A 13,566-nucleotide genomic window follows, 5' to 3' on the forward strand; every position below is an offset into this window, starting at 1 on the left:
ACATGACGTGTGGCTGTATCTGATGTGTGAGGTTGGCTGAATGTGATATTGAGGCGGGTTTAATAATAGTTAAGAAATTGATCCTTGGTGGTCTGCTGGGGTAGTTTGTAGTTTTCATCTCTGACGAGTGGTAATTATACTCAGAGCTCCTCCAGTGTGGCACTTAGTAAATGGGTCAGTGCACAGCCAGGAACCTGGAAGCAGTGCTCTGACTCATCACTGAGTGCCTGATTAAGGGAATTTTTAGAGAGATTTAACCGAAGGTTCAGATCATGTGGTCACCTACTGGCACAGCACAGTATGTTACAAAGCACCCATGGATTAATTTTCATTTAATACATTGCCATAAATACTCTATAATAAATGGTAATTGTCACTCCCCTCCTGTCTGTCATATGAGGAAGCTTCCCCATTATTGCAATGTCATTCGTTAAATCTTTAGTGTAAAGTTAAACGAACAAAACCTCACATAAAAAAGGTTAACATGAGTCTTCAATGATTTTTAAAGTTTAGAGATATTATGGTTGTTTCTTAATGGAACACTTTAGCGTTTTGAATAAAAATATATACTGTATTCCTAATGCAATTCACCTCTCCACCTGTAGAGAGTGAAAAGATAGGTTACTTACTGTTACTCCATTGTAGCGCTTTTCTCTGCGCTGATGTTCCACTTTCTTGGCTGAGATCATAGGTCTGTGCCAAACCAATGCTTTCCCATAATAAAGCATTGGAAGGTTGGTGCGCATTTGCAGCAAAACATTGCACTGGGAATCAGATGGTCTCTCTGAGACCATCTGATTGAAATAACAGAAGTCTTGTGGGGTGTTCCCAGTCTGCAGTGGTTAGTACCTACCGTAAGTGGTGCAAGTAAGAACAACCAGTGAAGTCAGGGGCCCATGGGAAGCGAAGGCTTGCCCAACTGGTCCCATCACACAGAACTGTAGCTCAAATTGCTGAAAAATATAATGCTAACCATGATGGCAAAGTCTCAGAACACACAGAGCGGTCACAGTGTCCATGTTGACCCCTAACCACCATCGTAAGCACATTCAGTGGGTTTGTATTCATCAGAAGTGGACCACGGAGCAATGGAATGGAAGATTGCCTGGTCTGATGAATCACATTTTCTTTTAGATCAGGTGGATGGCCGGGTGCGTGTGCATAATTTACCTGCAGAAGGATGCACTATGGGAAGAAGATAGGAATCTGAGTCAGGGAACTAATCTGGGCGAAACTAATCTGCAGGGCTGTGTTGTGCTCTGGGTAATGTTTTGCTGATAAACCTAGGGTCCTGGCATTCGTGTGGATGTTACTTTGACAAGTACCACCTACCTAGAAATTGTTGTAAACCACTTACACCCCTTCATGGCAATGGTGTTCCTTGATGGCAGTGGCCTCTTTCATCAGGATAATGCACCATGCCCACTGCAAAGATTGTTCAGGAATGATTCGAGGAACATGACGAGTTCAAGGTTTTGCCTTGGCCTCCCAATTGACCAGATATCAATACAATTGAGTATCTGTGGCATGTGTTGGAATAGCAAATCTGCAACTTGCAGGATCTATATAATATGTTGCTAATGTCTTGGACACTTTCACAGGTCTTGTGGAGTCAAGTCTAAACAGAAAGTGTTAAGGGAAAGGGTGTCAGGTTGCATCAAAGGAAGGTGGGGGGTAACCCCTACTAATAAAAATTCCAGTTACACTCAATAGGGAGCAAAAAAGGCTTTCAATAGAGGAGGATAAGACCAGTGTACAAAATCCTCTATCTGTGGGGAGCAACCCATGCATAATAAAAATTAACTTTTAATGAATATAAAATATAAAAACAAATCATATATTCTGCCAATCAAAACTACAACTGTCTTAATTCAGCCACATAATTGATACAATATTGGATATGATGGTATAACAATGTACTATCCACCTGTAGGTAGAAAAATAGATCTGTACCTTATAACATGTAGCAAGTAAAAAAGAAACCTAATCCAAAACCAGAGGAGGGGGTGATTTATAAACCGAGTATTAAAGGACCACTATAGTCACCCAGACCACTTCAGCTCAATTAAGTGGTCTGGGTGCCAGGTCCCCCAGGTTTTAATCCTTCAAATGTAAACATAGCGTTTACATTGCAGGGTTAATTCAGCCTCCAGTGGCTTTCTTCCTGACAGCCACTAGAGGCACTTCTGCGACGCTGAATGCGGAAATCACATTTAGCCTGTAGAACGTCCATAGGAAAGCATTGAGAATTGAGGAGCTGACGTCAGAGTGGGAGGAGAGATCACCAGAGCCGAGGGAGCCTGGCGCTGGATTAAAGTAAGTAGCTAAAGGGGTTTTAAAGGCGCCCAACTCTATCCTGTCTGTGCCTTCGAGGGCACCCCTTACAAAATGCTTGCCACCCTCCAGCTAATAGTCATGAATAGTAAGTAATAAAAACAAAAACAAATTGAGGAAATAATAGTGTGCAGTGATACAATCTTCAAAGTGTTATCAAATAGAGCTGCAGCATCATCCCTAAGTATATGTAGATCACTAACACACACACACAACGTCCCGACACGCGTTTCGCCAATTAATGGCTCTTTCAGGGGAACTGTCACATTGGCGGCAGGGGTTTAAATCTGGCGCCTTCGTGGTTGATTTGATATTTTATCCACCAATCAGTTGGCTTAAAATAAGCCAAATTCGAATTGTCCGCCATTTGTGAGAGATTTTGAAAGCAGGCGGATTGCTATCAAAGAGGTAAAATTAACCCTTCATAGGCATTATTGGAAACATGGTATTAATCATGAAGTGAATACAGCACCAGAGCTGTCTTGGCAGTAGGAGATGAAACTAGACAATATTATACACATGGTTTTAATATTGTGGCTGATCAGTGTAAGTCAAAAGACTTGGCTACAAAAGTGTACGATATCCAGCAAGGAAGAAATAAAACAGATAAACAAACATATAGCCTTTCAAAGCAATACCATTGTTGCACAGCCACTATTTGCACAGTCTCTCTTCATCCTGGTGTAGATTACAGAATTTCAACTATCACACATGATTGCTGAGTCTAACAAATTGCCCGTTAGTTTTCTTATTAGAAGGCCATCAACAGAAAATAAATATTTTAGGAAAATATAAAAAAATATAAGTGGCAAACAAGAACACTATTAATTGGATATAATGGTAAATATTACACAAATTGTCTTTGAAAAAAAATATTTGTAACCTTCTCTTTAGATTTTCCAAATTATGTATACATATGTAAATAAATCGTTAACATTTTACTTATGAAAGAGGTAAACCTTCTTTGAAATATTAAAAAAAATAAAAATATTCTGAGACATCGTCTTTTTTAGTTGCCATTGTAAATTGGATTACAAATGTACCAATTTCACTTTATAATCTTTGTAATTATTATTATTTTAGAAACGTCTTACAATCCCATCAACGGAGAGGACGAATTTATTTCTTCAGGAATTAAGAAGCTCTCGCTTAAGAAGCCAACACCAGTCAAAGGACTTAAACTGGTGAAACCTTCAGCACGAGTTGCTGGAACTAAAATAACTGATAATCAGCTGCTTGGTGTTAAAAGCAGTAGTTTTTCCTCTGGAGACATTGCTTTAATTGATTTTGGTGAAGAGCTCAGTCCACTAAGCCCCGGTTTAATTTCACCTCTAATAGAGCAAACTGCTCCCTCTTTAGCTAAACTGGCCATGGAGGCCTTCTCATTGCTTGATAAGACTCCTCCACAAAGTCCCTCACGCTCTCTACCCCGTCCTCTTCATCCTACTCCAGTTGTAGACTGGGATTCTAAGCCTCTACCTGCTCCTCCAGCTTATGACGAGGTGGCCCAGGATGAAGATGATTATGAAGTTTGTTCCATCAATAGCTCTGATGCCCAGAGAGACAACTTGTCTAATAACTTTACTCAGAGAGCGAGGGAGAAAGGAGATAATAAATATGGATATGTCCAGGATACTGAACGTGGCCAGGGTAAAACTAAAGTGGAGGACAATCTTTTCCTACCCCCAAAGGATGTGAAGCAGCCCAGTCAGTTTCAGACTTCAGAGATCTTTGAAGAGCTTCAACAGGAATGCATGAAGAGACTCAACGTCCCAGTTTCCTCATTGGCATCTTCACCTAGCCCAAACTCATGTGTTACCAGCATTAATGTGACTGCAGCAGAGGACAAACCTCAAATTCCTCCCAGGATTCCTATACCTCCAAGACCTGTTAGGCGTAATGAACATGAACGCTGGTCTGGTGAGCTGTCTCCAGCTTTTGGGGGAGAGGAAGTAGTAAGACCACCACTGCTGCCTCCACGTGATCCAATGTCTCAGCCCACTTCTAGGACACCAAGCCCTATGACTCTACATGTGGGTTCTCCGCAGCAGCGATCCAACCTCTGCTCCCCTCTCTCCATTGGTTCCTACCTTTCTACTTCTCCTGGTAAACCAATGCCTACCACCCAAAGCTTTGCATCTGATCCAAAGTATGCCACTCCCAAAGTAATACAGGCCCAAGGAAAAGATGCTCACAAAGGTCCTTGTATTCTTCCAATTGTGAAAGATGGCAAGAAAGTTAGCAATACACACTACTATCTTCTCCCTGAGAGGCCTTCTTATTTAGACAAATATGAAAAGTTTTTTAAAGAGGCTAGGAGCCCAGAAGAGGCTCCAATTTCCAGGAGTGTCACCACTGCTACAGTCCGACCTATGGTGCAGCAGACAGACTATAAAGCCAATTTTTCATCCAATAACAGTAATTGTTCATCCAAGAATGCGGTAAAGACATCCTGCAGCCTTCAAAAAATTGTTTACGATGGGCCTGATGGCTTTAGACCTTCAGAAAAAATCAGACTGGTAAGCTTTTGTTTGTCTGGAGTTTGTATTATTCATGTATACTTAAATAAAAAGCATTCCTACTTATATATGTCAAAACAATATGGAATTGATTTGCTTTGTTACATACCGTAGTTTAGGAGTCAGGGGAGCTCCAAAGTTCTTCCATGAGTATATCCATAGGAAACAGTTAAGCAGGCTGCCTTGGTGTGCTTTTTTAACATAGACAGCTTTAGGCATCCTCTTGCTTTTATTGATTTATAGTGCTAGCAGATGTTATCACTTGTTATGCTATGAGTTTGTGACTGAAAGGGTAGAACAGGACCTGCCCACTCTTGTGTCCTTGCTCTGTTTCGGCATCATAATGGTGTTCTTTAACTCCTCACATGCCATGATGCCAGATGCTGTGTTACCTCACAAAGACTGACAGCATAGAGTCCAAGATTCTAAGAGACAACAATTCGCTGTTTAAGAATTTTTTTACCGTATCTTATAGAGTAGGGGTGGGAAAGGTAGATCCCCAGTTTTTGTGGACCTGCAAATTCCATAATGCTTTGATATTCTGATGGCTGGCAAAGCATCATGACAGCAATAGCTCTTCAACATCTAGTGATCAAATTTGTTTCTTAGTACTGTTATAGATGACAATCAATTTGCGTTGCTTTGACCTCTAGAAGCAAGGTCAACTTTGTAATTCTGTTTTTGAACTGGGCATTTATTGAAATCTAGTATGATTTTATTTATCTAGCCCCGGAAACATTTGACCTTGAGTTGCTATAGGATCACTATTGGGTCAAGAACACAAACATGTATTCCTGACCCTATAGTGTTAACACCAACATCTAGCCCCCCTGGGCCCCTCATGCTGCCATAAATATAGCAACATTTTACTGTATTCAAGCTTGAAGATGTAACTCTGCATGCTGTTTGCCTAAAAAAAAAAAAAAAAAAACAAGCAGTCTTCTGACATCATAGGAAATGGTAGCCTGATCCAATCACAGTGCTTCCCAATAGGACTGGCTGAGACTGACAAAGAGGCATATTAGGGGCAGAGCCAGCATGATTCAAACACAGCCTTGGGCAATCCGCATCTCCTCATAGAGATGAATTGAATGAATGAATCTATATGAGGAAAGTTCAGTGTCTGCATGCATGATACTGAATGTTTTGGATGCATTTTAGGAAGCCATGACCCAGGAAGGATCTCTAACAGCCATCTGAGGAGTGGCCAGTGAAGTTATCACTAGGCTGTAATGTAAACACTGCATTTTCTCTGAAAAGACAGTGTTTACAGCAAAAAGCCTGAAGGCAATGATTCTACTTACCAGAACAAATTCAATAAGCTGTAGTTGTTCTGGTGACTATAGTGTCCCTTTAACATACTTGCATGAACAGTGCCTTCAAGATCAGCATTATAATAATCAAGGTAATTCATGGGTTTTGGAGAGAATGTTCTGAACAAGCCTGAATATGGTGTAGATTTTAGACCAACCAAACATTGATGGATAAGCCTATGGGGGTCAATATGACCCTCATATTAGTGTAAGGAAGGTGTAAAACCTGTGTTGCTGTGCGGCAGGTGGGAGCATATCTACTATGCAGTGATCAGACTGTGGCTGCTCACTGTAACTAAACACAAATGTCTTGGCAGCTGTCTTGGTAGCTATTGCTGCTTTGTTGCCACAAATGACCAACCCCATGGAGAGGAATCATGTCACCACCTGTGTACATTGGTTGGGGGCTTGGGCATAATAAAATCATCAGATCCATACCCCTGGCCAAAAAGGGAGGGGATCAACCTTATGCCCAACCCTCACTCAGGTGGGGGCAACTTATTAAACAACAACGAGTTGGGGTTATAATGAAAATATACTGTAAAAAAAATTATACTTACCATCAGATATCTTCTTTCTTTTTAAAATCTTCTTCAGCCCCAAAAAAGGATCGCCAAAATATCTATAGTATCCCAACACTACTAATGAAAATCAAAAAGGGGACAGGTGTAAGGGCTCTTCACAGACTTAGGTTTCAAAATGGGAAAAGGCTTTCCCATGTTGTGAAATCTCAGTAGAGCACTCTGACTGATTGACCAACCAAATAGTGCAGGGTGACAGACAAGTCTCTTGCCATAGGATTATTTTAAATTTTTTAAATTCCTTTTTTAATATAGCAAGCTGCTAGCACTGCAAGATGAAAATAGTATTTAAATGTATTGTTCGCTTGCAAAAAGCAAGTGAACTATAATTTGCAAACCAAGATGCATGTGGTCCCAAATTTTTTTTAAATTTGTGCTTGGTAAATATTCCAAATCCTATTGTTTGTATAGAGTTCAGATACAAAAAACACTGATTTTAAACCAAACACCAAATTCATCCAAAAGATTGGTGCTGTTTCATTATGGTTGGAGTTCTAACTGGAATTAGTTTTAGTAGATTTGAGAATTGCCATTCCAGATATAATTAGGCTATTTTCATCAGATTTTGTCCATTCAGACAAAATACATTGTTTAGTTAATTATCCTGACTGTCAGATGAAGTTTTCGACAGAAAACATAATGAAAAGGAATTCAAGCTATGTTGTTTGGTTGTCAGCGTTATTATCTTAAATCTTTTGACAGGTCCACTATAAATCGCATGCTAATCTAAAATAACATCACAATACAATAGCAAAAATAGCACAAACAATGGTTCAAAATAGACATCTCAAAACATTGCAGTGCCTATGAGTACCTTCAGTACTTTGAGTAATTTACTTTAAAATTGACATTATAATACAAACTCTAGTCTGTATATATCCTATTTGTGTCTGCCAAGAGCAGCGCCCTTCACATTTTCAGCTTTCGCCATTAATCCCTTAATGACACAGTTTGCTTGTTTGATTCTTAAAAGAACACTCTAGACACCTAAAGCACTTTTGCTTGCTAGATTTAAAAAAAAAACCAAAAAAAACTGCACTTTTATAAAATAACCTTGTCAATCAGACAACTGATCCTGATATTTCCTTGTACTTTAGTGAAGCTAAACTTAATTGGAGCGAAACCCAAGAGGCAGGCAATTGTCCGGAGCACCTGCCTTGCAAAGACTCCTCATTGAGTTGCATTGGAAAGTTTGTGATTGGACAACCACAGAAAGGGCTTGCATATGCCGCCCACAATATATCTGCGAACTTTGCAAGCTGTTTTTAGATGTACCCCCCCAATTAACAAAATACATAATTAAATGCATGCATGTTTTAATTGGAGATACATCTTCTAAATTATGTATTTTTTTTGTACTAGGGCAGTGGAGAATCACTTTAAGAACACAAACATAACATTTATTTAGCAATTTTGAATTTTGCTTTCCGTGTTCAAACACAATTTCCCTCTTTCTCATTTAGTGCACCAACACATATTATATACTGTTTTTTAAAGGACAGAAATTTGATATATATAAATTCAAATGTTGTTTTTATTAAAAGAAAACAAAAAAAATGAACTCCCCACCCCCACAATAGTGGATGCATAATTAGTGCAGCTTCTGAAAAGTAATTCAAAATAATTAAATGTATTTATTATTTATTTAGAAAATATTTTCCAGGAAGGATACATTGAGATTTCTCTCGTTTTCAAGTATGTTCTGGGTCCACAAAACATTATATTGATACAATAGGGTACAATAAAATACAAAAACAATATTAATACACAATATATACAAAATGTAACTTAGAGCAGGTAAAAATATTTAATCAACCATGACAAGTGCATTCTGTTTTCAAAGTATTTTAGACCTGGGGAAGATTTGAAAGTGTGCGGGAGGTTGTTCCATAATTGCGGTGCTCTGTAGGAAAAGGAGGATCGGGCAACTTTCTTTTTGTTTTGAGGTAGACTAAGTAAAGTTATGGTACTGGATCGCAGGTTATAGGAGGTGGGAACAGCCGAGGAGACCATTTTGCTCAGGTAGGGTGGGAGCTTACCAGAAAAGCCCCCCCCCCCCCCAAAAAAAAAACAGCCAGTTTAGTTCTTTTAGCATGTCACAATGGTGGGTCATGTAATTATATTATACACAGAGCACTTTACAAAGATCACTTGATGTGCCTTTAAAGTAGAGAGCCGACTGATATGGCTCTCTAAAGTGTGAGTGCTTCTATTTATTCGCTCTAAAAGTATTGGGATTTTATATATTTCCCTATGAAAGTTGTTTATTTTACAGAATACATCATACATCCAAAGTGTGCGCAGAACCTCCTTTTCTTTTGTCTAAAATTGTATATGGAAGTGTTTTTAGGTGACTTTAGGGGATTTTATGTGCATATTGTTTAGCGCCATTTCACCTAATCTTTGTGTGTGCATGTAATTATATTGTAGCACAAAGTGGTAGAACGAGTTATACAATGTATTAAGCTGGTGGATGGGTGGGTTTGCAGTGCAGATGCATATACTGTATCCCCATAATCAATGATTGGCATCAGCATTTGCTGTACAATCTTTTCCTTTACTGTAGGGCTTAGGCAGGATTTGTTTCTGTACAGGGTACCTAGTTTTGGATAAAGTTTAGATTGGGGTCTAACAACATACCCAGGTTTTGAAAAGAGTGTACTGCGGTCAGTGTGCTATTTAAATTTGTTTTAATGCATAGATGGGAATTTTGTAATTTGTGTCATTTAGGTACTGTTCCAAAGATCATTGTGACAGTTTTGTCAGTGTTTAGGAAGAGTTTGCTTTTTTGTGATCAACTTTTCTACCTCTGTGCACTGGTTTTGGAGCACAGCCTCAAGCTGCGGTAGATCGGATTTGCTCGCATAGATTACTGTGTCGTCTGCGTACATGTGTACATTTGAGGATTTGCAGACAATAGGCAGATCACTTATAAATACCTTATTTTTACTTTTGAACCCAGGAAAATCTTCTCAAAAGTCGGGGGTCGTCTTATACACCGGGTGTACTAAGGGCGGGCTTCCTATAAGGCGAACTAGGCAGCCGCCTAGGGCGTCATATAGAAGGGGGCGCCCTGCGCCCCCATCGCCGGCCCTTCTAATGCTGCTCTATAGAGAGCGCTCAGGCGGATGCCGCACTGCCTCTCTCCTCACCTCCCATTCCCTGTGTAGCGTGGGTGGCCGCGCTCCTCCTCCTCCTGTCAGTCCGGCCGGGTACCGGACGGTACAGGAGATTCAGTTACCTGTTCCCGGCCGGACTGAAAGGAAGTGAGCACTCAGTGTGCACTTCCTGTCAGTCCGGCCGTGAAAAGGAAACAGAATCTCCTGTACCGCACGGTTCCCGGCCGGACTGACAGGAGGAGGAGGAGCGCGGCCACCCACGCTACACAGGGAATGGGAGGTTAGAAGAACATAGGAAGGGTTGGGGGGTAGTACCCTGTGGTGTGGTAGTGTGTGCTTTATACACAACATTATAATGTGTATAATCAAAGCATTGCTACACAACATTGCTATTTTCATGACCACTTTAGACCAGTAAATTATTTTTTTTTGTCATGAAAAACTGATTGCCCTGACTATCGGAGTGCCTCAAGCTTGGCCTCTGTTCTCCTCAGGATCACAAATCATGTTGAGTTGGTACAATTCTTCTTTCAGCTAAAAGACTACATGATTGTGATTCAGGAAGAGAGCTAAATAAGTGACAGTTTGAAAGGGTAGTGAAATCTGTCCATATATGTATAAATATAAACACAGGGTAAGAAACCTGTGGCTGTTGTGGGACGATAACTTCTAACAATATCAAACAATCACAAGCTTCAGATGATGGAAGTTGTAGTCCGACAACCGAAACAAATTCAAAGGTTGCCCATCGATGTAATGGAGAATACATATTTCTGCAGATGTAATAAGATTAGGAAATGTCTGTATTAAAGCAATTTGGTAGGATACAAATGGCAATGAAGTGGTGTTCTGAACAATTTGTGGTACCAGAAACCTCAGCATATTGATTAATCGGTATAAGGGTTCAGAAACTGAATCCACAATGTACAGAAAAAAAAAAAAATGCTGTATATCCCAAACTCTATATTTTAACTGGAAAAGTTGGGGGTCGTCTTATGCGCCCAGTCGTCTTATACACCGAAAAATACGGTAATGTGAATAGTAGGGGGCTGAGAATGGAACATTGGGTACACCACACGTGACTGGGAGAGGTAGGGAGTCGCTGTCAGAAATGGACACATACAGGGAGTGCAGAATTATTAGGCAAGTTGTATTTTTGAGGATTAATTTTATTATTGAACAACAACCATGTTCTCAATGAACCCAAAAAACTCATTCATATCAAAGCTGAATATTTTTGGAAGTAGTTTTTAGTTTGTTTTTAGTTATAGCTATTTTAGGGGGATATCTGTGTGTGCAGGTGACTATTACTGTGCATAATTATTAGGCAACTTAACAAAAAACAAATATATACCCATTTCAATTATTTATTTTTACCAGTGAAACCAATATAACATCTCAACATTCACAAATATACATTTCTGACATTCAAAAACAAAACAAAAACAAATCAGTGACCAATATAGCCACCTTTCTTTGCAAGGACACTCAAAAGCCTGCCATCAATGGATTCTGTCAGTGTTTTGATCTGTTCACCATCAACATTGCGTGCAGAAGCAACCACAGCCTCCCAGACACTGTTCAGAGAGGTGTACTGTTTTCCCTCCTTGTAAATCTCACATTTGATGATGGACCACAGGTTCTCAATGGGGTTCAGATCAGGTGAACAAGGAGGCCATGTCATTAGATTTTCTTCTTTTATACCCTTTCTTGCCAGCCACGCTGTGGAGTACTTGGACGCGTGTGATGGAGCATTGTCCTGCATGAAAATCATGTTTTTCTTGAAGGATGCAGACTTCTTCCTGTACCACTGCTTGAAGAAGGTGTCTTCCAGAAACTGGCAGTAGGACTGGGAGTTGAGCTTGACTCCATCCTCAACCCGAAAAGGCCCCACAAGCTCATCTTTGATGATACCAGCCCAAACCAGTACTCCACCTCCACCTTGCTGGCGTCTGAGTCGGACTGGAGCTCTCTGCCCTTTACCAATCCAGCCACGGGCCCATCCATCTGGCCCATCAAGACTCACTCTCATTTCATCAGTCCATAAAACCTTAGAAAAATCAGTCTTGAGATATTTCTTGGCCCAGTCTTGACGTTTCAGCTTGTGTGTCTTCTTCAGTGGTGGTCGTCTTTCAGCCTTTCTTACCTTGGCCATGTCTCTGAGTATTGCACACCTTGTGCTTTTGGGCACTCCAGTGATGTTGCAGCTCTGAAATATGGAAAGGAAGGGCGTGTACCCCAGCTTGCTAGGCTGGGGGATCGCCCAAGGAGGGGAGTTCTGCAGCTGTAGTACTGCTTGAATAATGGTCTAAAATATTTTAATCGTGGGTATCATCAAAAATATGATCCCTAAAGAAAACAAAACAAATAAACCTTAATGTACCATCACCATCCTAAACACACTGGGGTGGGTCTTATCCTCGCTATCAATAGTGTACAGCGAACCTGGTGCTACAAAAGGGATGAACCAGAAAATTGTGCAATGGAAAACTTCCTAGAAGGGCACTGGTCAGTAGTCACTGGTCAAGTCCCTTGCATGGGCCATAGACAACACGGTATCCCTATTGCACTCTGCACTGTACATAGACCTATGGTAAATAGCAACGTGTCCCTGTGTAACTACAGGAGCATAAAGTAGCCGTCTGACCTGCTGGAGATACAGTGTATAAATCCAGCGTCAGGACACACTGAATGTGCCTTTAAAGTAGAGAGCCGACTGATATGGCTCTCTAAAGTGTGAGTGCTTCTATTTATTCGCTCTAAAAGTATTGGGATTTTATATATTTCCCTATGAAAGTTGTTTATTTTACAGAATACATCATACATCCAAAGTGTGCGCAGAACCTCCTTTTCTTTTGTCTAAAATTGTATATGGAAGTGTTTTTAGGTGACTTTAGGGGATTTTATGTGCATATTGTTTAGCGCCATTTCACCTAATCTTTGTGTGTGCATGTAATTATATTGTAGCACAAAGTGGTAGAACGAGTTATACAATGTATTAAGCTGGTGGATGGGTGGGTTTGCAGTGCAGATGCATATACTGTATCCCCATAATCAATGATTGGCATCAGCATTTGCTGTACAATCTTTTCCTTTACTGTAGGGCTTAGGCAGGATTTGTTTCTGTACAGGGTACCTAGTTTTGGATAAAGTTTAGATTGGGGTCTAACAACATACCCAGGTTTTGAAAAGAGTGTACTGCGGTCAGTGTGCTATTTAAATTTGTTTTAATGCATAGATGGGAATTTTGTAATTTGTGTCATTTAGGTACTGTTCCAAAGATCATTGTGACAGTTTTGTCAGTGTTTAGGAAGAGTTTGCTTTTTTGTGATCAACTTTTCTACCTCTGTGCACTGGTTTTGGAGCACAGCCTCAAGCTGCGGTAGATCGGATTTGCTCGCATAGATTACTGTGTCGTCTGCGTACATGTGTACATTTGAGGATTTGCAGACAATAGGCAGATCACTTATAAATACCTTATTTTTACTTTTGAACCCAGGAAAATCTTCTCAAAAGTCGGGGGTCGTCTTATACACCGGGTGTACTAAGGGCGGGCTTCCTATAAGGCGAACTAGGCAGCCGCCTAGGGCGTCATATAGAAGGGGGCGCCCTGCGCCCCCATCGCCGGCCCTTCTAATGCTGCTCTATAGAGAGCGCTCAGGCGGATGCCGCACTGCCTCTCTCCTCACCTCCCATTCCC

The 13,566-nt window shown here is 40.5% G+C and overlaps 1 protein-coding gene across 8 annotated transcripts in view; it reads left to right on the forward strand.

Moving 5' to 3' along the window:
* The window catches only part of TNK2 (tyrosine kinase non receptor 2), a 205,011-nt gene that overhangs the window by 171,314 nt on the left and 20,131 nt on the right, over nt 1–13,566 (forward strand). For all 8 annotated transcript variants that reach the window (XM_063442836.1, XM_063442829.1, XM_063442833.1 and 5 more), the window contains one exon: nt 3,418–4,853. In XM_063442836.1, coding sequence (XP_063298906.1) covers nt 3,418–4,853 — 1,436 coding nt within the window. The remainder of the gene's footprint in view (nt 1–3,417; nt 4,854–13,566) is intronic.

Source organism: Pelobates fuscus, chromosome 2, assembly GCF_036172605.1.
Source record: "Pelobates fuscus isolate aPelFus1 chromosome 2, aPelFus1.pri, whole genome shotgun sequence".
NCBI lineage: Eukaryota > Metazoa > Chordata > Amphibia > Anura > Pelobatidae > Pelobates > Pelobates fuscus.